This window comes from Glossina fuscipes, unplaced genomic scaffold (genome assembly GCF_014805625.2).
Source record: "Glossina fuscipes isolate IAEA_lab_2018 unplaced genomic scaffold, Yale_Gfus_2 2, whole genome shotgun sequence".
In the NCBI taxonomy this organism is placed as follows: domain Eukaryota; kingdom Metazoa; phylum Arthropoda; class Insecta; order Diptera; family Glossinidae; genus Glossina; species Glossina fuscipes.
In genome coordinates, this window is record NW_023998416.1 from 16910433 (window position 1) to 16936900 (window position 26468).

General features: G+C 34.9%; 2 protein-coding genes across 11 annotated transcripts in view; one reads left to right on the top strand and one right to left on the bottom strand.

Moving 5' to 3' along the window:
- LOC119633912 overlaps positions 1-22432 on the bottom strand; it is a 154229-nt gene extending 131797 nt beyond the window's left edge. Inside the window, exon 1 of the mRNA XM_038027740.1 lies at positions 21480-22432. The gene's annotated coding sequence lies outside the window, so the exon portion shown is untranslated. The remainder of the gene's footprint in view (positions 1-21479) is intronic.
- The window catches only part of LOC119633910 (protein eyes shut), a 146210-nt gene that overhangs the window by 119110 nt on the left and 632 nt on the right, over positions 1-26468 (top strand). For all 10 annotated transcript variants that reach the window (XM_038027738.1, XM_038027731.1, XM_038027734.1 and 7 more), the window contains 7 exons: positions 10633-10905; positions 17539-17831; positions 18439-19099; positions 19164-19327; positions 19399-20121; positions 20191-20433; positions 20785-21312. In XM_038027738.1, coding sequence (XP_037883666.1) covers positions 10633-10905; positions 17539-17831; positions 18439-19099; positions 19164-19327; positions 19399-20121; positions 20191-20433; positions 20785-21312 — 2885 coding nt within the window. The remainder of the gene's footprint in view (positions 1-10632; positions 10906-17538; positions 17832-18438; positions 19100-19163; positions 19328-19398; positions 20122-20190; positions 20434-20784; positions 21313-26468) is intronic.

Consider the following 26468-nt stretch of genomic DNA (forward strand, 5'->3'; position numbering starts at 1 on the left):
CTGCTTGTTAAACCGATTTAACAAAGTAAAGACCAAACTTGAATGTGACTTACCTCGTTCCTTACCGACCATCCCATATAGTTGACACAAGAGTTTTCGAGAATTTACTAAGGCATGTGTAAATTGAATTAAATTGTTAAGTTCTAAAACGGTACAAAGTACGAAAACCGTCGTCGAATAACATATTCAAAGAGCAAATAAAGTCAAATATTGTTATCAAATGAAAAAAAAATAAAAATAAAAAATGAAGAAAATCTCAAGACTTTGGCAACACACGCATTTTAGTAGAGTGTTTGAATACTTTCGCTTTTCTAAGGATTCCTGCGTGGTAGCTGTACTTAGCGAATACGTTTTATTATCTAGCCAACAAAAAGTCAGCTTAAAGGTATACCGATCTTTTTAAATTAAGAAGTATATCACTTTACACTCCGGGTATATAACCACTACTATCCATCAAAAATATAGTAATCTTATCGAAGAGAATACGACAGTACTTACATAGGCCAAATATTTTAATAACTTTTGCTGCCACGTTTTAAAAAAGCTGTTAGGTCGATGCTCCCTAGAGAAGTCAAAGTCAAGAAACATCAATTTCTTACGCAATAGCTTTTCTACAGATTATCAACATTTCAGATTATACAAGAGTGTCGGGAAACTTCAGCTTCACTTAGCCTTAGTTATTTATCGGCCCATTTATCTATCCCAGTCATCTATCATTAAAAGGGGAAAAAAACCGAAACTTAACTTTAGCCAAGGATAAAATTTTTGTGGCAAAGTTCGTAACCGCGCATATACTTTCAAAGGGACAATAAGATCGAAAGAAAGTTACTCGCTCGTCAAAGAGGTTTGGCAAAAATCTTCTGATAAAATTCGTAATAGTGAAGACGTATTAAAGCCTCGCTGTTATAACAAAAAGTCGAAGACAAGAAGACGGATTGACGAAAGTCGAAGTACACGAGGTTATCGCGGATAGGGTATGTACCTAAGAAGGAGAAATAGCAGTCGTTAATGAAACTTACTATACCTGCAATCAGGTTATGCAGTTGAACTTGAAATAATTCGTTGGTCTTCAAACGACAGTACAGCGCCTTACAGGACGGAATTATTAAAAAGCTTTTTTCTATATACATATAGGGCGGATGTAACCTTAGCTGTACAAATAAAAAGATTCTAAATTATTAATAGAAAAATCTGATCCTAGAAGTTTCGACAACGTGTTGTCTTATAGCTTGTGGAGATGTATAGGCCGTCATCAGTGATGAATTTACAATTTGTCTCGTTGAAAGTGTTTTAAATTTACTTACACAGAAAATTATACGATGTCCGTTACTAGTGCTCAGTCTGCTTTTAGTCCTAGAGTTTATTTCTTTGTCAATTCAAGCTATAATAATGATAATTGAGTTTTTTTGCTTGCAAGACAACGTCTTTGCCACCAATTCCTCAATGTTGGGTATCAAAGGATATCTTAAAATTTCTTATTCATTTTCTATGACAGGCATCACACCATTTCATTAGTTAGGAGCATATCTACTGAGCCCAAAAACCATCTGCTAACGAAATTTTCAATAATTCATGGATGAAGTTAAACATTGGTATCCTATATTAATTTTGCAAATGCCATTCTGTCAAGCAAGAACAGAATTATCTATTGTGTGCATCGAAAACGTTTAACCAAATGAAATGGTTATAAAGGAAAGCAAACAAAAGAGAGAGGCTGGAAAATCAAATTAATAAAATTTTGTTCAGAAATTTCAAGTGGAAAAATTAGTCTGCCTAACATGTAGAAGAAATTCGTGGAAGGAAATTAAAGTGTTTTAATAATTTCAAAATATTTATTGTTCCCCGTCAAGCTTTCCAAACAATTATTGCTTACAAAACGTATACAAAATCGGACATGAAAATAAATTGGAAAATTTTCTCAGAAAATCCAGCTTAAATCGAAGCACTACAAATAAAATAAAACGCAGAGAAATTTTTAACAATTGCCATATATAGATGTAAGGTCCAAAAATACACATCGAGTTAACATAACTCTTTCCTTTTTTACCTTTTCCTCAAATACCTTAATTGCCCGAACTTCCATTTGTTGTCTCTCTCGGGCTATTTCTGTAATATACTCAAGTTGAAAACTCAAAATATGTAAATATTATGTATCTGCAATGTAAAATGAGACATGATGGCATTAGTCACTTACTGCTCACTATCAAATCTAATAAATATACTTGATACAACACATACAAACGCGCATTTTCTATCGAAAACGTTTTAAGAAAGAACTTCCTTAACAAAATCACACACAAAAAGAAAAAACAACAAGTAAGAACAATATAATGGGCCGCTGTCCGCCATTAAATACCCTACACCAGCTTATAACTATTGATATAACGACTTTCCAAAATAAGGCCAAAACAGTTCGGTATACCAAAATTCATTACAATGTCTCAAAAAATACCATCTATGGATTAAATGCAAAAAGGGGGATAGAAAAAGAAAAGCTTAAATCGATTCAGACACTGATTCTGAGTGAGAACATGTTAGTGAATCAAATTTCATCCAAATATCCCAAAAATTGCGAATTGTATGTTGAAGACAAAAATAGAAGATGGATAAGCGGACCGCACAAGCTTAGATCGAGTCAAAATCTCTTTTTAATAAAAGGTGAATCTATGCAAAGTCCCTATGGGCGTTACATACACTCGCATAAGCTTAATACATCTTTGCAGCATGAGTGGTTGAGGATATAAAAATAATAATAAATCAACTAAAGTTGCTTAAAAAGTATCAAAATTATTTATTAGTATTAGAAAAACATATAAATAACACAAAAATAGATAACTAAAGAAAAACGTGACGGCCTGGAGAACACGCTAAAGATAGTAACAACATATTAGCTAACGCTAATAAATTAATAAAAAATAAAAAAAATTTTGTACAAATAAATTAAAATAACCACTAACTTTATTAGCATTGCATACTGAGCCCTTTCTAATACGATGCAAAGAATTATCTGTTGTTGACGCGCTGAATATCTTCTAAGAAGAGGAATAAAGTAACAATAAAATAAACCTTAAATATATAACAACCACTCCTCATCAATCCGCGTCACTCCTTTATCGTATCAAACCCAATAAATATCTGTATGTCACTTTAACTAGACGTCTGTACTCCAGGTTGTAAGTTAGTGAATGTAATATTTTTACATTTTCGTCCTCTGAGTCCTTAGCAATTGTAAGCGTGCGTTAGGTGCACTTCTTCTAAAAGCAAAAGATAAATAGACAAACTAGATAAGGAACAGTCGCATTCTGTCGTGATGATCGGTCATTAATCTTGAGAGCAAATAACACGATTTATTGGATCAAATTTGCTATTCCGGAGCAAGAGCCATGATCCAATTATTGAACTTTGCTGTGAAACAAGGTCATAAAAGCTGCAACAAAAAAAGGTCTTGTAACTTATGGCATACGTTAATGTCACGTTGCGTAACATTCTTGAATAAGCTTTTGCGAACTCAGTCTGACCAGAACGACGGTATTTTCATCATTTTTAAAGATCAGCCCGAGATATAAATTCGCATCTAAGATTATCGGCTTTATTGAAAACGTTACCGCACTTGAGATTTCAATCCACGACCATTTTTAATCCCAAAATTCGTTTCCAAATTTATTTGATTTCTTGGTTTTTCTGAAATTATAAGAGAAATTTTTAAGAAACATTCAATGAAAAGTATTTGTAAGCAATCGTTCAATAAAATTGTACGGGCAAATAAGGCAAACTTTTTTTTTTAATTTTTTGGGACAAATTACTTTCAGAAGAATTTTTGTGCACTTTGTCTCTCTCTTTTCTTTCGCTCTCTCTCTCGGAGGAATTTTCTTCAAAGCCAAAAAAGCCAAAAAATGTAGTTGTCAATTGTAAACTAAATTAAATTAAAAAAATGATAGGAAGTGGAGTCACGAATATTTCAGTAGTTCGATAGCAAGAAAAAAGAGGGGAAAATATTGACATGTACTTCTTGCCAATCCAATGGGCTCAGAGTATGTCTCTTGTCAACTCAATATACTCGAATGGTCTTCTTGTTCTCAGCTTAAGCTGACTTTGTAAACGCTCGCAACACTTCTGTCATTTGTCAACGAACTCTCTTTAAAAATAAAAGGCAAAACTTTATATAAGAGCATTACTGTCAAGCAAAAACACACCGTACCTAAGTTGCTTAACGAAAAGTGTCTCATAACGGTCGCTGCATGTTAAGTTCATAATGAGATAGCAATATACAAATTTATTGTACCTTACACCACTTGTGCCTACATCCGCAGTTATCAGAAGGACTTGAGATAGATCCGTCTTTCATTATGACGATAGATTCAGAATCATTTTCTGTCTAAGTTTATCTGTCCGTCTGTCCGTCCCACATGCTTTTACCTTACCACAGTCCGAGATTTTTAAGATGTTTTAATGAAATTCGATATATAAATACATGTATATATATACATATCAGCATATATCTTGGTCCAAATAGGGGCGGTATTGAAAATGGAAACACTCTTCGAACAATTCCCCAATAACACTTTACTTTGGAACTGGAATGTTCACGATTGGCAACAATATGCATTTATTTATTTATTTTAATTCTACTTATACATGAAACTCAACTAAACAAATAACAGTCGAGTTCAATTGGCACTTAAAGCAAAACTTATATTAATTAACAATAAAGCTTAGTATAAGTACAATAAAACAAATAAGAAGCAAAAAAAAAAAAGCATGTACGCAACCAGCATAGAGCCACACTTACAACCGGTACAGGACCAAATTGCAAATGAACCCCTAAGCCATCGCAAACATGCGTAAACCTGTCAACCGATAATACTTAACAACAATTCATTTTCGAATCGTAGCGACTTTTTAAGGCTAAAAGCTAGTTTAAATACGACATAGGTAAAGCGCGCGTATTAAGCAATGTTGCTTTAATGGACTTTAAAAAATACGATAACGAGAATAAGTGATAGACGTCATTTAGGTTCTTGCAAACGACTCTGAGGGGATTAAACAGCTCATAATTACATTTACACTGACTAAGCTTAACCAAGATAAAGTGCCTAGAGAAGCGGTTAAGGGCATTAAAGCTTATTTCAGCAAGTAATAAAGGCGCGTCAATAGTACCATTTATTACTTTGATTACAAAGGAAACGCCAAGAACAAACCTACGCTTCGCAAGAGACGGTAAGGACAGCAGAAGCAACCTATTTTCATAGGGAAGAAGAGAGGCAATCGGAGGGAGATAATAGAGAACTTTTTTTTTGTGTCGAAAATAAAACTTTTTTCATTCAATCACTTGGCAATCGCACGAAAATTGATATTTTTAAAAAAAGCTACGCCATTCTCTAGATGTAACAAAGCAGGTTAAATGGTTCTTTTAATTCAATTTTGCAATAGTTACTCTGCATACCGAAGAACCCCCTGAGCTGAAGGTGCCTCCAGCGCGGCTGCGGTGTTTCCCATTTTGCGATATTTTTCCATAAGTTTTTCTTTAATACTTACATGTTATATCTAACAATTTTTCCTAATATTATAAGTCAGCTACCATTCCTTCGATCTAAAATTTCAAAAACCCTTTTTCTTGTTAGGTTGTTACTATTACTTAAATCAATTGATTTACTAAAATTCTCAAAATCCCAAAAGCTGCACCAAATTTGAGAGCGAAGCAAGTGCACATTTAGTTGTAAGACCAATTTCCCTTCAGTTTCGAAACACCTAACGCAATGTCAAAGAATAGAAGTGAACCATCCTTAAAGGATCCCCTGAAATCAGTGGGATCTCTCGCGGAAGTCATTCTTTGGCAAGCCTACTTCCAACTTCTGCTGTTCTTCAAATCTATGGTAGTAAGTGATGTCGAAAAATTATTTCTTTGCCATTGTTGACGAGATGCCTGTTGTGCATAAATATGAGGTGATTGCTTATGCTGACATTTTGTCGATAATTACGGCAAACGCATGATTAAGAAAAGGCTTGATGTCTTATCAGTTCTCCTGAATAACTACTATCAACAAAAAAATCTTGAACGACAAAGAGATGTTCTCCATTCAATTCAAGACAAGTCTCCGTCCCATTGTTTATTCCTCTCTTATCTATGCATCGTTCTTCTATTACCATCACTTATGGAATTTCAAATTTAATGTTAATTTTGTGTAAGTAAAACAGGTAACCCCAGGAAGAGACAAAAGACATAAAAAAACTAAATTCTCATGCTTTATAATATGGAGAGAGCACAGTTAATTTCTTCTATTTTCAAGATAAAAGTTTTCGTTGTAGAGGCATGTGGGCATTGTAGGCGTGTCTTTTGAAAAGTTCAAGTCAATTTCAAATTGTTTTGCAAATTTTTAGGCGACATCTTCATGTTTACCACAAACAATACCACCCAAACAGACAGATGGACAGACGAACAGGCGGACAGGTTTAGCTGCATTCCAAGGTTATAACTGGCCAAGAGTTTATATACTTTATGGGGTTTCTGCGTATTGAAAAGCCTTGATACGCTATAATATTGTGTAGACGTGGTCAATTTTTTCCGTCTTTAAGCACAAATACTACAGCGTCGCCCATAGAATATGCGCTCAAATTTTTGAACATTTATTCGCTTATAGCTTATGCGTAATGAACAAAGAACCAATTTTGCATTCCCTTTGAAAAGAACAGGTTTTTCCAATTTAAGTGGTGTTGTGGACACGTCCTTCGTCCGATTTGGCCGATACCAATCTGCGTGCAAGAACTTTTAATATTTCTGCCAAATTTGAAGTCCATAGCTTCATTTTTGCGCCCAAGAGAATGTTTAAAACAGACATTACACAGACAGTCAGAGGGACAGACGGACATGCTTAAATCGATTTAGAATTTGATTCTGATCAAGAATATATACATTTTGTGGGGTCTCTGATGCTTCCTTCTAGGCGTTGCAAACGTTTGGACAAAATGAATATACCCCTCATACTTTAGTGGTGGGTATGAAAAGTAAACTTCCGCCAACATGTATTGACGGTACATATACGTGAAGTAATAAAACTAGACCATAATGTTCACGCGATAATTTATAAGGCTTTGGTAACCAAAGCAATTTAGAGTTTCAGGCATATTTTGTACTAAATGCCAAAAGAACATTGTACTCAATACAAATAAGGCCAATATCAATAATAATGACACTGGCCTCTGCCTTTGCTATTGCTGTTAATCAACAGGAAACAGTTATAGCACGTGAACAAAGTAAGGACAATATCGGCCAAACTAAATCCAGTATTGGCCGCTGAGCCGCTAACAACTCATGTGCGTTCACTTGACTAGCAGTAAACTGGTTGGCAGACATTTGCGTGTTAAATACTTGCGTTTTACAAATGTTTTTGTGTTTTTCTGTATTCAACAAAGCACCACCATTACTACCACTACTTTTAAGTCCCAGCAGCCCATAAATGTAAACACTTCCATACTCGCATAAACAAGTTTGAACATTTTTCCAAAAAATTGACCGCAATTAGTCCTTTGGGAAATTCAGGCCAAACTCTTATTTGTACCCTTCATACGTTTCATATTAGTGGTATGCTTTACCATAAGAGACTAAAAGAAGAGTTTACACGCCAAGTTAGAGAGATTAGTAAGTGAGTGTAGGCAAGAGAGCAAATACTTTCGATGGGGTTGAAATATTTTTCTTCACGAAAAGCAATCGAGTTGAACGCCTTAAGCTAATGGCCCCGAAATTTTGTTTAATATAAGTTAAAGTTAAATGAGTGGTTCTTTCTCTTAGAACTATGAGAATTGTTATTGGTTTGGATGTCAAGGCTACTTTTATTTATTATCAAGAAATTTTACTATTCCTATTTTTTGGCGTTAAAATCAAAAGTCAAAGAAAACTTTGCAATAACTTTATATTAGATTTTAGTAGCTTTGATAAAAGTTTTGACCATAAGCGAATTTAAATAAATAATAAGTTAATCCATTAGTGTCTAAAACGAAGATTACATAATACTTTTAAGGGTTGGGAGTTCAAAAAAAAAAAAAAAACAATTCAATCCAATATAGAACTTTGATTGCTTTTTCCCCCTCTTGAGAGCAAAATATTTATTAGCTTAACTGAATAAATAGTGCGGTAAAACTGTAAATGATACCAAGTATGACATATAAGACTTGTGTGGACAAAAGACAATCCACACGTAAAATCAATGGAATTATTTAACTTTTATGGACGCTTACACCTAAAACACGTTTCAATCGATAAGGAATCTCAACTTCTACTTGACATATATATACTTCGAGGGAGCATCAATAGTCACTTTTGATGGTCGAAAAAGGCATTCATTCCACAACATCATGCCTGAAATGAAATAATTGAGGGCTTCGATGGCCATCCGCTCTATAACTTTTTTAAAGGAAAACAAAAGAATTCAAAACGTTTAAGTGGATAAAGTTAATTCCACGGATCCCATACTCTGGAGACACCGGTGGGTCTTACTTTAACGTATTGCAGCACTGAAATTCTGGGGTAGACAAACAGCAAGTCTGACATTTTTTTCGTAATACTAAAATTCGTACGTAGCTGCATTAAAATCTATCGAGAGCTTTCGATTGTCTTACTAAATATTCTAAAATCTTCTTACTTATATTACGATCGTGAATACAAATCTCAAGTGCGGTAGAGTTTTTAATAAAGCCGAATGCCTTAGATGCCCGTGCTTTAAGACTTCGGGCCAGGGGCACCGGCCAGTACAACAGATCCTTTAAATCGTCTTACAAATTTTCCACACAATTAATAATAATAATATCTACTTGGTCGAATTAAATGCAAGAATTTCGATTTGAAAGCATTAAATAAATAAGCGAGAAGAAGACAAAGATACTGCTGATTTAGAATCTGTGAAAGCAAAAGAGGGAAATTTGTTAGAGCGATATACATATAAGAGATTTTTAAATAATATTAATCTGCTCGATACATAATTGAACGAAACATTGCATAATTGAGCAGCCGAACCAATAGAGGGACAATTCTTTACCCGTCTAAACTTAAGAAAAAGTCAGGCCTGTCTTCGGAATTGTTTCCAATTATTCAAGGAAATAGTACACTGAGCTTCAATGTCATCATAGAAGTTAATTAAAAAAAATTGCCTTTTAAGTCTCTTTAAAACTTCAAATGTTACTATTAATAACTTTCCAAAAAGCAATTTGTTCTATAAAATGAAAACTAATTTAATTTAATAGGCTAACGAAAATATATCTGTTCTGTCCTGTTAAAGCTGTAGCCTTTAGTACTTGGCTTTCAAAATTTGTAGAAAAAAAAGGAATCTTCTAAAAACCGAGATAAGAGTAATTTCATGTTAAAAGTTTCCCATCTAATCGAATAGATTCCATCAACTAGGCAGGAAACGAAAATGGCAAAAATATTAACTTTTCTCTGTCTAATCTTTGCATAACAAAACATGAAAGTTTCCGTTTTAAAAACTTGACATCACCTTGATGTACACATCATAAACATTATATTGTTTGTCCCAGCCTCTATCGTCAACAAACAACAAAAGATATAACTGAAAACCACTACCATTACCATAACATTGTAACCTTGCACAACTGTAATGGTTGAGTTTAACAAAATTCTAAAACACTTAAGTTTGCATGTTCTTGCTAAAGTCACTGGCCAGAAAAGGGAAAATTATAACTTTGCCATAGTAAGTCGAATATATGAAAGTAATAAAAACAGAAACAACAAGACGCCAAGGAAAGGATAACTTATCTTTTGTTAAGATCTTACGCAAATATAAACTAAAAATTTGTACATGTGCAAGTGTACGTTTGCCTTTGTATATGTGGAAGATAAACTGCCGACTGATATCCGTAGATGATGCAAAACGGCTACAATAGCCCTCACACAATACACATTTACGTTACAATGATACCTTTAGCACAATTTATATATAAAAACCATTGAATGCGATAGGGCAGCAGACGAACAACAAGAGACCACACGCACTGATACTCGTGTCACTAGATTTAGTTTTAAACATTCCTCATTCTGCATCCCTTAGACAAACTGTGATATGTATAGAAACACACACACATACTCATATATACATATACATATATATATGTATAATATGCTATAGAGAGAGAGAGAGACAATGTTTTTAGTTTAGGATTCTGACATTTTACATACCAAAGATAGGTTTTTGTTTACATATATATATATATATATGTGCGTGTGTAGACAAACCACAGCTTCATCTGTTACTGTTGGAAGTGTATTTCCCATTTTTGGGAATTTGTTAAGGGTTATTTGCAAGTTAACAGTTTAAACGTGTTAATACGCCTAAAGGTAAGACATACACACATAAATATACACAACACTACACACGCACACACACACAATTCTAACAGTTTGTCTATGCAATGATTTGACACTAATAATAATAATAATACCGATAATGTTTTATAGAGTATTTTGAAACACAAAACAGTCTCTTAAAAACCCTTTAAAGTATTCATGTGTAAAATGCATAAAAATTGTAAATTATTACACTTTTCCAAAACCTCTACATATGTATTTAGATAAAAGTGTGTGATTATAATAATTTTGATTTTTTCTTTCATCTATTATGATTTCAGATTAGATTTCAGCCGCAATTATACTCATTGCAATGCTTCACTCCTAGTCAATGATACATTGGCCATGTCTGGTGATCAACCCACTTGGCTAAAATTATTACCATCACGTATGCATTCGCCGGAAGCTATTTTAAATACTTGGTTACATTTAGGCGGTGCTCCTCAAGCCCCCATCGGTTTAATAATCGAACTGCCTCCATCACAAAGCGGAAGCGGTTTCACCGGTTGCTTGCATTCGTTACGTATAAATGAAGAGACACGAGAAATATTTGGGTAAGTGTAGCGTAGCATATGGGAAAGAACCGCTTTTAACGTGAACACATGTATGCATAATTACAAGAAGGCCAAAAGCCCTTTATTAAAGTTGCTAAATCAACGACATTAAAGAATGAATAGAAACCAGGGTTTTTCTTATAACTTTTCTTAGGAAACTGCAGTGTTTAGGCTATCAATAAGCTACAGAATAGTCACTCATATTCCTTACAGGTGAACACTTATTAGTATAGGGTGCGCTATAGCTCCACCTATAAGTGATGAAATTTGTACAACACATAGCATTTTCCTTGAGAATAGGAACCGTATCCTGACATTGTGACCAGCGACTAGTCATAAGAGTTTGTGATTGTGATTTCTTATGTTTTTCTGCGACGTGGCATTAAATTTGTAATACTGTTCCGGAACGAAAGTCGAGCGAAGGGTATTAAGAAACTTCGTTCTTTTGTTACGGAAACCACAAAAAGAATGTTTCTGACTGCTATGTCACTTGTGACACCTCTACAACACTTACCAGAATACGACCATAAGATAAACATGAGTCTCTTCTGTGATCGAAAGGCGAAGATAGTTGAAGCTTATTTTAAAAACGCAGCGACAAATTCCCAAAGGCTGAAATAACAATAGAATCGCTGGCAATTTTTTCGCAATCAGTAATATGCCAATTGCTTGGAGGTCTTAAGAATCACCGTCCAGCTCATTTGCTACGGCAACAATATCACAGTCGGCGTAAACAGGCGCAACAATTAACGGACTTGGTGGGGTAACGCGGTGATATTTATTCGAAGGACACTGAATCATTTCTTACTGACATCCTTCGCTAATATAAACGTCAGATCGAAGGTATCCTTAAGTGCACCGCAGAAAATGCGAACATTCCGTAAAAGATACAGCGGCTTAAAGAGAACATCAAAGAATAAATTAAAGCGTTAACCCAACCCAAACGTGTGCACAACATCATAGCGCATTGTTGTCTAAAATTGTTTCTCACTCGCAGATGCTGCATATATGTATATATATAAAAGAAGTTGTTACAGTTTTGTAACCCACCCCATACAATAGGATCGCTTTCATTGCTAAACGGACCTACAATCTTTAAGCCGAATAAAAAAATCGATTCATGAAAATATTTTTTCTCGTTCAAAACAGGCCCAGTTGCCAGCTATGCCAGCATGCTACATAAACTGATTAGGATTTGGCCGGCGCCAGCGTTTACCATAATCCTTTAGCTCAATATCTCATCGATCCAAATTTGAGTTAAAAAAATAAATCATTTAATCTGTATTTCTTTATATAGAGTAGACGTAGGTTATTGTAGAAATATTGAAATTTTGTGCGGTTAGCAAGGGGTCGAATAAAAATCTGATTTCGGATGAATAAAACGGCATCTCGTTAATAAGAAATATCTAGATTAACTTGTGGAAAATATCACACGCCATTTTCTAGAAAATGTTGCCGCACAATTATCCTCAAAAATTCATATTTGCTGACAGCGTAAAATTTTTCCACCCCTACAATTATATTTTTATGTTCTCCCCAAATATTTACGGCATCGTTCAAGCCAAGTTAAAAGAAAAAAAAAAGTTTCTAAGAAAGTCACAGCGACATTGTCCCTTATCGTACTCCTGCGTCCAGCTCTGCCTCTTTACACGCCTACTTATCTAAAAATTTACAAAATTTGCGATAGGAACATAAAAATCTTTGGCTCTAACGCATAGTTTAAGTGTGCGAGGATGGTATAAAAAAGGAAGAACTTTAATGAATTCTTGGTAATTTATATACCAAAATAATCGATCCATCTATAATTTGTGTCAACTGTACTATTATTCCCCAAATTGCAAGTTATTAATACGATAATAGCAGTAGTGAGTATCAAAAGCTTCGGTACGAATCGTTTATATTTCTTAATCGATTTTTTCTGCTTTTCACATTCAATGAACAAGTGACAAAAAATAGCACACATAATCTCACATATATACACTTACACTATCTCGGAAATATTTATGTCACTTACTGTTCATGTCTATTAAAATATTTCAATATAACCATCAAATGCTTACGGGTTGCATTTGGCAGCATCATCAGGAAAAAAGGGAAAACAAGTAAGAAAATTATATTTCGACATTCGACAATAGTGAATGTTGGTAGCCGCTTATGTACAGACTTCGTACGGTCACCTATAAAATATACTTGGAAATTCCTATCGTTGTACCTAATGTAGTTTATAAGTAATGAAAAGAAAGTCCAATCTTTTCCTTTTGACTGATTAGGCCCATTCTCAATTCCAATCTGAGTTCAAGAACTGCAAAGGTTCTTACCATATTTATGTCCACGATTGGGAGAATGTTTATCGCAGACCTTACACAGGCAGATGCACATCTCTAAATCGGTTCAGAATTTTATACTAGTTCGTAATATATATGCCTTTTGAAACTTCCTTCTGGGTGTTACAAACATATTAACAAAGTGAATATGCCTTAACGTCTTCGTAATGGCCACAAAACAAACTGCAAACTGTTATATAACGTAATACATAATTCTTAATTAAATTTTTTCAGATATCGAATATGCATCCAATATTTTTACCAGATTTGATATAACTTTTGCAAAGCCCTTTAAAAAATCGAAAATCGTATATTCTTGCCGAGCTTCATGATTTAAGATCCACGAGCGCTGGTCCTGAGATTTTTGCTCCAATAGAGTAGAATAAGAGATGACACATTTGTGTTCAAATCCCATGTTTTCTATGACATGTCTTACAGCCAAATTCTGACACTATGGGCGGTCACTAGCCGTAAGGAAAAACGATGTGTTTTGTTGTCACACATTTTGTTACAAAACAAGATAGTGGAAAATGCGATTTGTGATGAGAGGGCGACCGTTATTTCTCTTATAAAAATTGGTTTAAAATAGCATTCTTAGGTTAGTGATATAACCTAAAAAGACAGCGTTTAGTTACCACACAAGGACCTACATTGAGTTCCTCACAAATTCCCACAATTTGAAAAAATATTGCTCCGTAAAAAGTCTCTGCTTTCGCACGTTTACTTTCTAGATTCAAATATTTCTTAGATTAGGTTGAGTTGTGAGTTTTAGACTTTTCCATTCGATTGTCACGATTCAACCGAGCTTGTCTTATACCTTTTGCCTCTTGAGTTTCGTGCAAAGTGCCTCTAAACATTTCGTGAGTCGCCAGTTTCATAAAGTTTCTTTACTTCGTGACACATGCCAGGCAATGCATCGCATCTCTGTGCTTAGTTTCAACATCTTAAAGAGTTTCGTTTCCGAAAAGGAGGAGCAGTTTTGACGGGGACTTAGTTTATTAAATGTGGCCTTCAACGTAACAATATATAAATTTTTGATTAGTGGAATTGAATATATTTAGTCACTTGATCAGTATGTATGGTGAAATTGAAACTTTATATAGAAAAAGAAATTGAATCCCCATAAGCTCAATACAAAAACAAACTCAATTTGGTCGTTAGGTTCCCCAACAATCGGCTAATATGCACAAACAGATATTTACGCTTAAAACGCTTACCTATTAATATCTCGATTAAGTCGTTTCTTCGTAATTTATGTTAAAAACGTTATGGTGTATGTATGTTGCGTTATACACGTTGCTCTCTAGCGCAGGATAGATGTGTACATACAGCGTAAACAATATATATTATGTTGTAATACTTGTTACACACGGCAATGAAAGTGACTATGACGGGTTATAAGGTCAAATGTTTACGCTTTGTTTACGTTTGCATAGCATGGAACGCTTATAAAAGAGTACATGAAAAACTTTTTTGTTGACCGCGGACCGCGGTTTCAATTTACCAATACCTCTCTGTTAAATGCTTGCCTCAAGGATTAATCCAACATTCTTTACAGATTGTTGGTAATTGTTTTTTCTTCTTCTTGCGGCCGGGGTTCACGTTAATTGCAAACTTAGTTTCTGGCCATTAAACAAAGTATTTACGCAAAATTCTCGATTTTTTGTAAATTTTTGCGATCGGTGGTAGGTAAGCAATTATAGACAATGGGAAACAGGCAAAATGGGCAATTTCCTTTCATCAAGAATACATCAATTTTATTGAATCCTTGCATGTTACAAACAAGTGCCCAGCATCGAATGAATTGATCCAAGTTGAGCATGATTTTTTTCTTGTTTATTTTTTTTTTTTTTTATGAGGAATAAAAAAATGCAATAAAAACATTTACGATTTTTCCATACGGCTATTCGAACTACATACACATTAATAGAAAAAATATCATTTCGACATAAGACACCTGGTGTCGCAAAAACCCTCATGCATTTACTTCTGCTTTGCCAAAGGCTTGTATTAGTGCTGATGTAGGTTTGGATGTGTATGTTTTTTATTGGTGTTTATTTTATTTCTGTTGCCCGAAGTATATCAACGTTTTCATTTCATTTCGTTTTTTATACTTTGTTTTCTTCTTCGTTTCTAATTTTGTATTCCAGTCTACTATGGAAGTTTTAACAATTAACAGAATAAATATGTGTGTATATGTTTGTGTCTGCTTTCAATTTGCACTAACCAACTTAAACACAAATTTGTTTATCTTATGGCAAATACTTGAAAATTTATATATTATTAGATGTTTTTATTTTTATTATCCTTATGGACCGTTAGCAACACGCTTAGATCTTCGGTCACGTTATGTTTACTCATTCCCAGGGTGAACTCTTCATTTAAAGATAAAATGTATTTCAAGCATTTCTTTTAACGAGCACGTAATCATTTAATGCTGTTGCATTGCCAAGTCTTTATACTCAAGAATTTTGTTCGTTAAGCTATTATAATTTTTTTTTTTATTTTTTTTTTATTAGAATTGTTATATTAAAGTTTCTTAATGAAAGTAAGTGACACGTACGTAATGATTAGGAAAAAAAAAGAAGAAAAGGGATTGGAATACCTTGTGATATATTTCTAGAAATATTTTTATGCTCAACATAAAAAAAAAAAAAAAATCGTAGCCTTTTGACTTTTTAAGGTGAACAGCCAGACATATCATTCGCTGCAAAGAAGAAAAAAAAAATCGCTTCCCCCACTTATTTATTATAAATTCTGTTACATAGATGAGCAAGCACCCTTATAAATCTCCACGCAAATAAACCTTTCACGCCATACTTTATTCGGTTCGTATAGATAACCCCTTTGAACTACAGCAAGCAATTATGTTGATTATTTTCTGAAAAGCAGACGCGCATTATACACTTCCCCTCAAAACAAACTGAAAAACATCCAAAAGTCAACAAATGTTAAGATAAATCTATCATTGGTGGATTTTTTTTTGTTCAACTGAGTGTCTCAATTAGGTGATTAAATTCTATTTAGATCAAGAATTATTATCTCTTCGTTCTAATGTTATATACGTTTTAGAGCAAATTCTCGAACAGGAAAACATGGGCACCTGAGTGTCTTCTACCTAGTGCAAGACACAATTGAATCTGCATGATATCTACACAGATCATATGTTAACAAGTTCTACATGTACCCAAAACCTCCATCTATCTTTAGTGCGCGAAAAATTAATTAAAATTTGTACATCGTAAATTTATGTACATTCGAATATCAGTAGACCGTCGCAAGCAAGAAAACTACATTCATATTAGATGGGTTCTTAAATGTCAATTGTCTGGAAAAGATTGTTTTCGTTGTTAGTAAAGGATAGGTTAAAAAAAATCCTACTCCTTAAATGATAAATATTTCTGACATTCTTTCTGAAATTCAGTTCGTTCCTGATGTACGGTACAAATTTTTTAATCGAAATTTACTGCAAGTTTTCGCGTTTTTGAGTTTATTAGTGCTATTATGAATGTGCTTGTGATCGAATCATGTCTTTTTCGAAGTTCAATCTATAAAGCACAACCGACCCAATTATATAGCATGTCAATTTGTGAGGCTTTAAAAATACCGGCTTTAAGATAAGCTTTACGATAAAAGGGCTAGAGATACATGGCACCATGACTGCGGACTTACGCACATACAAATAGATATGTAATGATTGGGGGCACAAATAGAAGCTAATGGATGTGAATGGTACGGAAAGCTATATGTAAAATACTTAGTGTGCGCCTCTCGATTTACACGATCTTTTAAACATATGAGATGAACTGCACGTCACTATATCCATAAGCATATCACGTCAAGTTAATGGATTCGGAGGCCTGGCGAAATTGAAGGCTTAACGGATTCTTAAATTTTTGAACTCAGTTCATAGGTCAGCCACACGAGATCATTGCAACGCTTCACTTGCTTTAGATAAACACTAACGCCATCAAAGAGTCTCCCGCCGTTTCCCAAGCCATGCCAAGATATATGTTGCTCCACGAAAAGATCGAGGAACACTTGCACAGATACATGAGAGTATATGCGAGTCGAAAAACAGGCATGTGAACAGGTTATTCAATGATGAAATTAAGTGATTACTTACTCAAAGTGATCAAGAACATATTTTCTTTAGATTGTTTCCAATGCGTCATACTTCCCACATCAGGTGAAAAGGTTGTCAGAAGTTATTTGATTATTTACAAATTTTTTGTTTCGCTTGCGAAATTCACTTTGATTGGGAGTTCGATAAAATTTTGAATAAACGCCTTTTTTTTAATGATTTCAGAGAAGCTTTAGATGGTTTTGGCATAACCGAATGTGGTTCGTTGGCCTGTTTGTCGAGTCCGTGCCGCAATGGTGCCGCTTGCATTAAAATTGAAACCAATGAAGTCGATGAGAATGGAGATAAAGTGGAGAAATGGAAATGTAAATGCCCTACCGGTTACATGGGACCCACTTGTGAAGTGTCGGTTTGCGAGGATAATCCATGTCAGTATGGCGGCACCTGTGTGCAATTTCCTGGAAGCGGCTATCTATGTTTATGTCCATTGGGAAAACATGGCCATTATTGTGAACACAGTAAGTTCTTTATATACTTCAAAGTCAACAGGTGGGGACGTTAGTTATAGACTGACGTTAATATGTAGAGTTTCTAGTAAAGAACAGCAGAACAGCTGCGCAATTAAGATAAGGATTTCTATCTTTTTCACGGAACAATTTTGCCGTTATGACCATTAACGTTGAATAAGCATCCATCGGACATCGTTAGGACGTCAGCTATCTTTTGCAACTTTACTTTTCGATTATGGAACATAATTTTCTGGTTACATTTCCATGTTTTCTGGTGCAAGCACTTCTTTTGGACGTCTAGTGCGTTCAGCAACACGTTGGTATCGTTACGAAATTGTTTAAGTTCAGCAAATCACCGAGAAATTGATGTTTGCGATAAAGAAAAGTTGCCAAAGTAGTTTCAAAATCAATGCTGAGCACGGAAAACAATTGTAATTGAAACAGCTTGAGACCTGTAGCAGACTTCATTTCAGATTACAATATTACTATAAATAATAAAGCCTTTTATTCCAATCACGACATATATGTGTCAGTACAGTAAATGATGGACCGATGCATGATGCTATCGTCTTTGCGCTACGCAAATGTAATTAACGTTTCTTTACAAACTTAACAGATTTGGAAGTGGCTTTACCCTCGTTTTCGGGCAGTGTCAATGGATTATCTTCGTTTGTGGCGTACACGGTGCCAATACCTTTGGAGTATTCCCTTGAATTGAGTTTTAAGATATTACCGCAGACTATGTCTCAAATAGCTTTATTAGCTTTCCTTGGCCAGACTGGTTATCATGATGAAAAGAGCGATCATCTGGCTATCAGTTTCATTCAAGGTTATATAATGCTAACATGGAATTTGGGTGCCGGTCCACGACGTATATTCACCCAAAAGCCCATTGATTTTCGTTTGGATGCTCCCCGCGTGCCTTACGAGATTAAAGTAGGGCGCATTGGCCGGCAAGCATGGCTCTCAGTTGATGGTAAATTTAATATTACTGGCCGTTCGCCTGGCAGTGTTAGCCGTATGGATGTTATGCCCATTTTATATTTGGGAGGGCATGAAATAGCGAATTTCCATACTTTGCCACATGATCTACCATTGCATTCTGGCTTCCAAGGTTGCATTTACGATGTGCACCTTAAGGCTGGACAGGTGACCGTACCACTGCAAGAGACACGTGGGGTAAGAGGACGCGGTGTAGGACAGTGTGGCACTAGAGAATGCCATCGTCATGCCTGTCAGCACGACGGTGCTTGCTTGCAACATGGTGCAACGTTCACGTAAGTGAAGCAGTAGTTTTATAAAACATTAAAAAAACATTAAAAAAACGTTTTATTTATGTAGTTGCATCTGTCAAGAGGGCTGGTACGGCCCGCTGTGTGCACAACCCACAAATCCTTGCGATTCATTTAATAATAAATGTTCGGATGATTCGACATGTGTACCATTGGTCAATGGTTACGAATGTGATTGCCCGGTCGGCAAAACGGGCAAGAATTGCGAAGAAGGCAAGTACATTTTGCAAAATAATTTATTTCCTTTTTGCTTATTTTTTTATTTTTTTATTCATTGTATGCAGCGATACATTCGTTAAGTGACGTTTCATTAACTGGTCGTCGCTCTTATTTGGCGGTGAGATGGCCCTACTTTTATGAAAACTCCGATAAATTAGGTTCAAAGCGTTCGCAAATGATTAGTTATCGTAACTTCACCAAAAAACTAATGCCTCCTAAGCCCATTAGCTCGGCAAATCAACACTTTGTGATGAAACTTTTGAATGAAGTGGAAAAACAACGCAGTTTCTCTCCCGTACCCTTGAAAACTTATGAAGAACATCATCGGGTACAATTCTTTTTCATAGAATTCCAACTCAGGCCGCTTTCCGAGCGTGGCTTGCTACTCTACTTTGGCACTCTTAACAATAATCAAGACAAGAAAATTGGATTTGTATCGTTGTCATTGCAAGGCGGAGTAGTAGAGTTTCGTATATCTGGACCTAACAGCCATGTGACAGTGGTACGCAGCGTGCGCATGTTAGCCATTGGAGAATGGCATAAAATTAAAATGGCTCAAAGAGGCCGTTGGCTCACCCTTTGGGTGGAAGGAAGTGCTTCCTCCGCGTTAGCGCCTACCGCCGAAGTTTTAGTAGAACCTGATTCTCTACTTTACATAGGTGGCTTGAAAGATTTGTCGAAATTGCCTCATAATGCTATTTCAGGCTTTCCCATACCTTTCCGAGGTTGCGTTAGAGGCTTAGTTGTTAGCGGCTCAAGAATTGTTCTTAATGAGACGAACATTATGGGTAAGTGCGGTAACCTTAAACAAAGTAAATTTGCATAGAAAATAAAAAGATGTCATGATCTACTTGAAGAATCGCGTAATATACGCGACTGTGATGGTACGGCCTGTGGGGGTGATTCTTGTGAGGCCGGCGGTCATTGTTGGTTGGACGAGAAATTGCAACCGCATTGCATTTGCCCTGAATATGCCAAAGGAAACCGTTGCGAATATTCAGAAACTTGTAAACTAATACCTTGCAAAAACAATGGACGTTGTCTAAGAAGCGGTCGCTGTTCATGTCCCAACGGTTGGGGAGGTTTCTATTGTGAAATTGGTAAGTTACGGTAGACACAAATCAGATTTCATTAGCAATCAACTTGCGGAAGGTACCTACGTATCAGTATGAATGAATACACAGAAAAAATAGATAATAAACAAGTTTTAAGTTTTTTAATACAAAACTTTGACTGATACACGTATTTACAAAGAAAACAAAAACCAATAAGTAAAAGTCACGGAATTTCTATTGATGTCGAACTACGGGTGATGCTGATGAAATTTCAAAAACAAAAACTAGAAACGCGATAGACGAAAACGAATCAGAACGACTTGCATAAGCGCAAAACTATGAATTAAAAAAATTCGCATAAAGTCGTTTCAATTTAGTACTATAAACTTCTTACAGCTTTGGGCAAACCGACGACTCCCAGTTTTCGCGGGAACAGCTACCTAGTACTTCCGCCACAACGTATACCGATGAAAGATAAACGCAAAGGCCCTTCTTTATATATACGACCGCGTGAAGCTTTACAAATCTCTTTGAATTTCTCCACCATTGAACCGGACGGTTTACTGTTGTGGAGCGAACATGATAATACGAAATTCTTAGGCTTAGGTTTAGAAGATGGTCATTTGAAACTGGCCAGCAATCTATTGGGATCAATTAACGATACAGTCTCTGCGCCATCAAGTGGTTTCATTGCCGATGGTAGTTGGCATACAGCCAAAATTATATTAGACCGCGGTCTGCTGGAGTTACAGCTGGACGGCGAAGTGGTATTCAGTGAGAAACTAGCTTTGGCAGAAAGTTTAATGCCCAGTACTACCACAACGTCTACGACACCATCCCCATATAGAACACGGACGCGTTCTTCACTGGCCTTACGCAGAGGCAAACAGCCTACCATCACATACGAGAATACTTTCTATTTAGGTAAGTGAAATTAAATAAAATCTAAAATAAGTTTCCTTCAAAGCAAATAAAATATATTGATTGCGCTTTCCATTATCAGCATATCACCGAAACAGTCAGTGCTTGGCGCTGAAGATAACTTTCTTTATGTTAACTTAAAAATAATCAAAAGAGTATTGTTAACTTACCCGGTCAGTTAGCCCCTAAGACTATCACATACACTCACTATGGAAAGTTTTTGCTTGAACACTTTAATAGTAATTAACATAATGTAGCAAATAAACATTGCTGCATATAATGACAGTTCACATACATGTTCGTTAAGGAATTAAAGTGAATAAGTAAATTTTCTTTTCCAGTTAAACAATTCAAGTAACAATGAAAGTACATATATAAAACAACAAGTCACTTTTATTTCTCACAAATGCATTCATTCACATGTAACAGTTATACGTTCCCTTAAAATTGACCAACTGCATGATTTGTGAACTCTAGCATTATCGCGGTATGTCACCGAAAGCACCTTTCCATCAAGAAAACTATTGCTTATTAAAGTTCCAGATGAATGAATATACGTACGTACGTACAATGGTTGGTTGAACTCTCACAAATAAACAGCAGCAATACTAACTGGCTCTTTGCCTTTGCACTGTTATTTGAACTTTTTCGTAGTTTCTTTTTTCACTCATATAACTCAACACAATCGTTTTTTTTTTTTTTTTTTTCTTTTTCTTACCTCTTGTGTCTTTGCTTTGGTTACGCTTTGTTTGTTTTCATTTTTGCTTAAGCTCAACTCCGATCTTCATGTCTGTATCATGTCTACAGTATATTTGCTCTGTCGTTATTACCACTGTTGTTGTTAATCTTTTAACTATGTACAAACAACAAAAGCAAAAATTACTTGTCTTTTGAAAACGATTCACACGGAGAAATTTGAAGAGCTTAACTGAAATTTCTTATTTTCGTCTTTTAAAGGTTTGCACTCACTAAGAGTACTCTTTTTGATATTGACTAAGTGAAAAAGGATTTGTAAAAGTCTTTTTAAGGATTGTTTCAGACAAGTTAAATGTTATTTCAATAATAAAGAACTGAAATGCCGAATTTTCGGAAACATGTGAATATTATTAATTTCAGGTTTTGCTAACTTATTGCTTTGACTACTTCATCTTAACGATCTTAACGATTGCAATTACTTACTGAATAAAACTGCTGTCAAAACTTGTATTCTCACGTTTGTGAGCAAAAACAGCTGATCATTAGGTATTCTCTTCATTCAAAGCATTTCATTTCTCTTAATCGAGCTGTTTTCCTTATTAAACCAATGCATTCACACTATGTACTTAAAACGTACTAACGCTAAGCGATATCTTCTCAATGGTGAAATTTACTTTTAAAAGAGCGCTTATGAGTACAAAATCAAACATTAGCGAATAAAAGAGAAATTATGTTTCATTTTAAGTGATTTTTTTTTAATATACATCACCATAGCTTGTATTCCGAATACAAGCAAAGCCTTTATATTTTATATTATGTTTACATATATGATATGATGGTTAATGATAACATAACTGTATCGGATATAGATTGAATCTCTTATTAAACATTTAATTACGATATTTGAAGGTAACTTAAAGCAAATGATTAAACATATGCTTATGCATTTTGCTAAAACCTCATAGATATTTGTATAAACTGAATACTTCTTACTAATGTAGGGATTTTTTAAAATTAGTGACGAATGGTGGGATACAAATTAAATTAATATCCGAGCTCTCTAAGGGAAAGTTAACAGTAACAAATTTAAAGTACAAATCACAAGTTTCCCAAATGGCGTTATAAGCAAAAGAGAAACATTGTCGACACATTTATTTTTGAAGGTGTGAAATCTACATCAGATAAACATAAGGACGATTTCAACACACGTACATCATAGAGATATGAATAGAAAAATGAATGTTATTCGCTATGATGGAAAGCTTACATGTGTCCGAGATGTATTTCGAAGCTTTATAATCATTTGACGAATATCTAATCAACCCTCGTTGAGCATATAACAAATAGATAGTAAGAAAAAGCCGTAATCGACTGAGGTCGAGTCGTTTTACTTTAAAACTCATGGAAATATCGCATTTGTTCATAGCTCTTACCTACGTCCTCTGCTGTCGCAATGCAATGCGATACCTAAAGGCGTCCCATTAATTTTGAGAAAAAAGAAATATTTTTCCAACTCTTCTTTTGACTATAATAAAAGAGTTATTTAATTCAAACTCTTAAACGTATGAAAGAGCAACATTTCAACTATAATTGGTAAGACTTTTTTTTAAAAATTTTGAAAATTAAGGCATTGGATGTGTTGTGATTTTCGAAAACCCTGCTTTTTTCCCGTCGGACACAATAACTTTTCATAGCTGGAATCAAAAAACCAAACCGCATTCTATTCTCCAAATCCTCTTATGTGATACCCATACTAACGGTATTATAACGAAAAAATTCATCCGCAACGTCATGACATCCACAATAGTCAAATTAAAACTAACACACTTACCTTGCCGCCTTCTACTGTCCAAAATATTTTTTTGATACCCATATCGCTGATATTATTAAGGAAAAAGTAATCACCTATGTCTACCGTATTCATTTTAAAATTAAACCATTTTTACGCAGATAATACGTCTTCATTTGAAGAATGTTCAAAATAATTGTAAACATTCTATCTTGTTTACCTTATGATTGATACGCGAAATGACAAAAAGAAAATGTGATCTCTTGTAACTTTGTGTGGACATGATCCATTCTTTCCATTTCTGCATACAAATGGAAAAGTTTTCCGTAAAACGTTTAAGGTTAACGAACAAAAGTCTATCAATTTTTTTAGAAAACCGGCGTTACGTTCGCCACATTGACGCACGGATGGATAGACATGGGTTAATAGTTTCAGGATTTCATGCCGACCAAGGATATATATAATACATTATAGAGTCTCTGAAGCGTCCTTTTGGATGATGCAAACGTTATAACAAAAATTGAATCCATTTCAATGCAGTCAAAACGACCAATACCTACAGGCATGAATAGTTTCTTGACGCAATGAACAACAATACTTACCTATCCCAACATAAAGCAAATTTTTAGAAGTTTGATATTTTAAATATCGCAATTTTCGAAATGAAGGAGAATAAATAGATGAGAATATTTACTTGACGCTTTCAAATTCCTCGTTACTATCAAAAATCTTATCCAAAGTAAAAGTACACTTAAAACTTCACGCCAACATTTCGCCCGACTATCTAAATATGAGTAAAAAATGATTCCAATTAATTAACTGATATGAACACCATTACCAAAACGATTTTTGCAATCTTCGAAGCAATTGCTGTAATAGATATGCCGCAAAGTCGACACAATCCCACATTTTGAAGGAGCTTCTTCTACATATTGCAAACGATATGAAAGCAGTCTTCAAAACATATCGCATGCGATTTAATTATGAAATTTCCGAAAATAAAATAACACATCACACAATAAGTTCGTACATACAATCTTGGGCAATGTAAAATTTTGAGCCCATCTTGACGTGCCTGTCAGTCTTTAACCACTCTATTGTGCACATACTCTCACTATTGTCCTTACGGCAAAACTTAAGATGCGAGTTTCAAAGTTTCGGAGCTGATTGCATCTTAGCTTATTGCAGGAGGGTTAGTTTCGAAAATCGACGAATACAGTCAAAGAACACGCAACCGAACGGAACATCAACTGAGACGAACTCTGTTCTTTGCATTCTATTGATGTTTCTGCAGTATCTGTACGAAGACGGACAAAATCGGCCGGGTCCACTCAATAATTATTTATTTATTCATCTATTTATTTATTTCAATTCAAATTGGTTCAAAAAATTTCAACCAATGAAGATACCAGAGTGTATATAAAATTTCTAGGACGCAAGTTATAGATAATGTTATAATGTACTTAAGGAGTTACGATAAGCATTTGATAATTAAAACAAAAATATTGCGTCTATAACGAGGTAGCCTAATGACATAAGCACTAATATGAGAAGCTTAATATGAGAAGCCTTTAGGCAACCGATTGGCAACCGATGGTAATGGACATATCTGGATCAGTATGCGAAACTACTGATACTTTAAATGTGAGCAGTTAATATAGTTTAGATACGACATTGGCAGATCAAGCGAATAGAAAACCACTTATTGGATATTGTTTAACGAGTCCAACATTAAGATTGACTTATAGGCGCCATATAGAGTTTTACACAGAACTCTGAACGGGTTAAAAAGTTGGTAGTTATATATATATATATATTGGTCAAGCGTTATGTGTATCAAAATTGCCGTAAAACGGTTACGAACAATAAAGATTAAAGAGAATATCAAAATTTCATGTTTTTATACTCGACACCGAGAAATGAGTGACATATTCATCTTATCGAAACGTTTGCAACGTCAGGAAGAAAGTTGCAAAGACTGCGCAAAGTGTATGTATTCTTGATTCGTTTGTCCGTCTGTGTAATGAGCGTTGTAAACATTCTCCTGGCCGCAAAATTAAACTATTGACTTTAGATTTGGCAAAAACATTGAAAGCTCTTGCATGCAGATAGGTATTGAAATAGGGTCAAATCGCTTTAAGCACCCACCCGGTACGATACTACGTAACTTGGGACATCTTTGGTTTTCAAAAAGAATAAAACATTGGTTTGTTGCTCATTACTCATAAACTACGGCAGATAAATCAAAAATTTTAACGTACATTGTATGGGCTGTACTGCTGTAGTACTTCTACAAATAAGCCACACCTACTTAATTTTATGATATCATATCTATTTTTTCAAAACTTTTATAACGTGCAGAAGCAAGATTCAAAACCCCCTTAAAGTGTATAAATTTTTGGCCCGTTTCAGATTCGGAATGCATTTAAGCATTTCCGTCTGGTCATCTGTCCATTTGTCCGTCTGCACAACTAGTATTTGCGTTAAATATTCTCCCTTTCGCCAGAATGAAGATATTACTTACAAACCTGCAAAAGAGTTTGAAAATCCCAAACCGAAAACTTGCAAAGAACGCGCCTGTAGCGTCTACATGTGTATGTAACAAAAATTGGAATGGCTTTTATTCGAAACATAGAAAAAGTCGACTGCGCCTACTCAATATTTTAGAGTATGA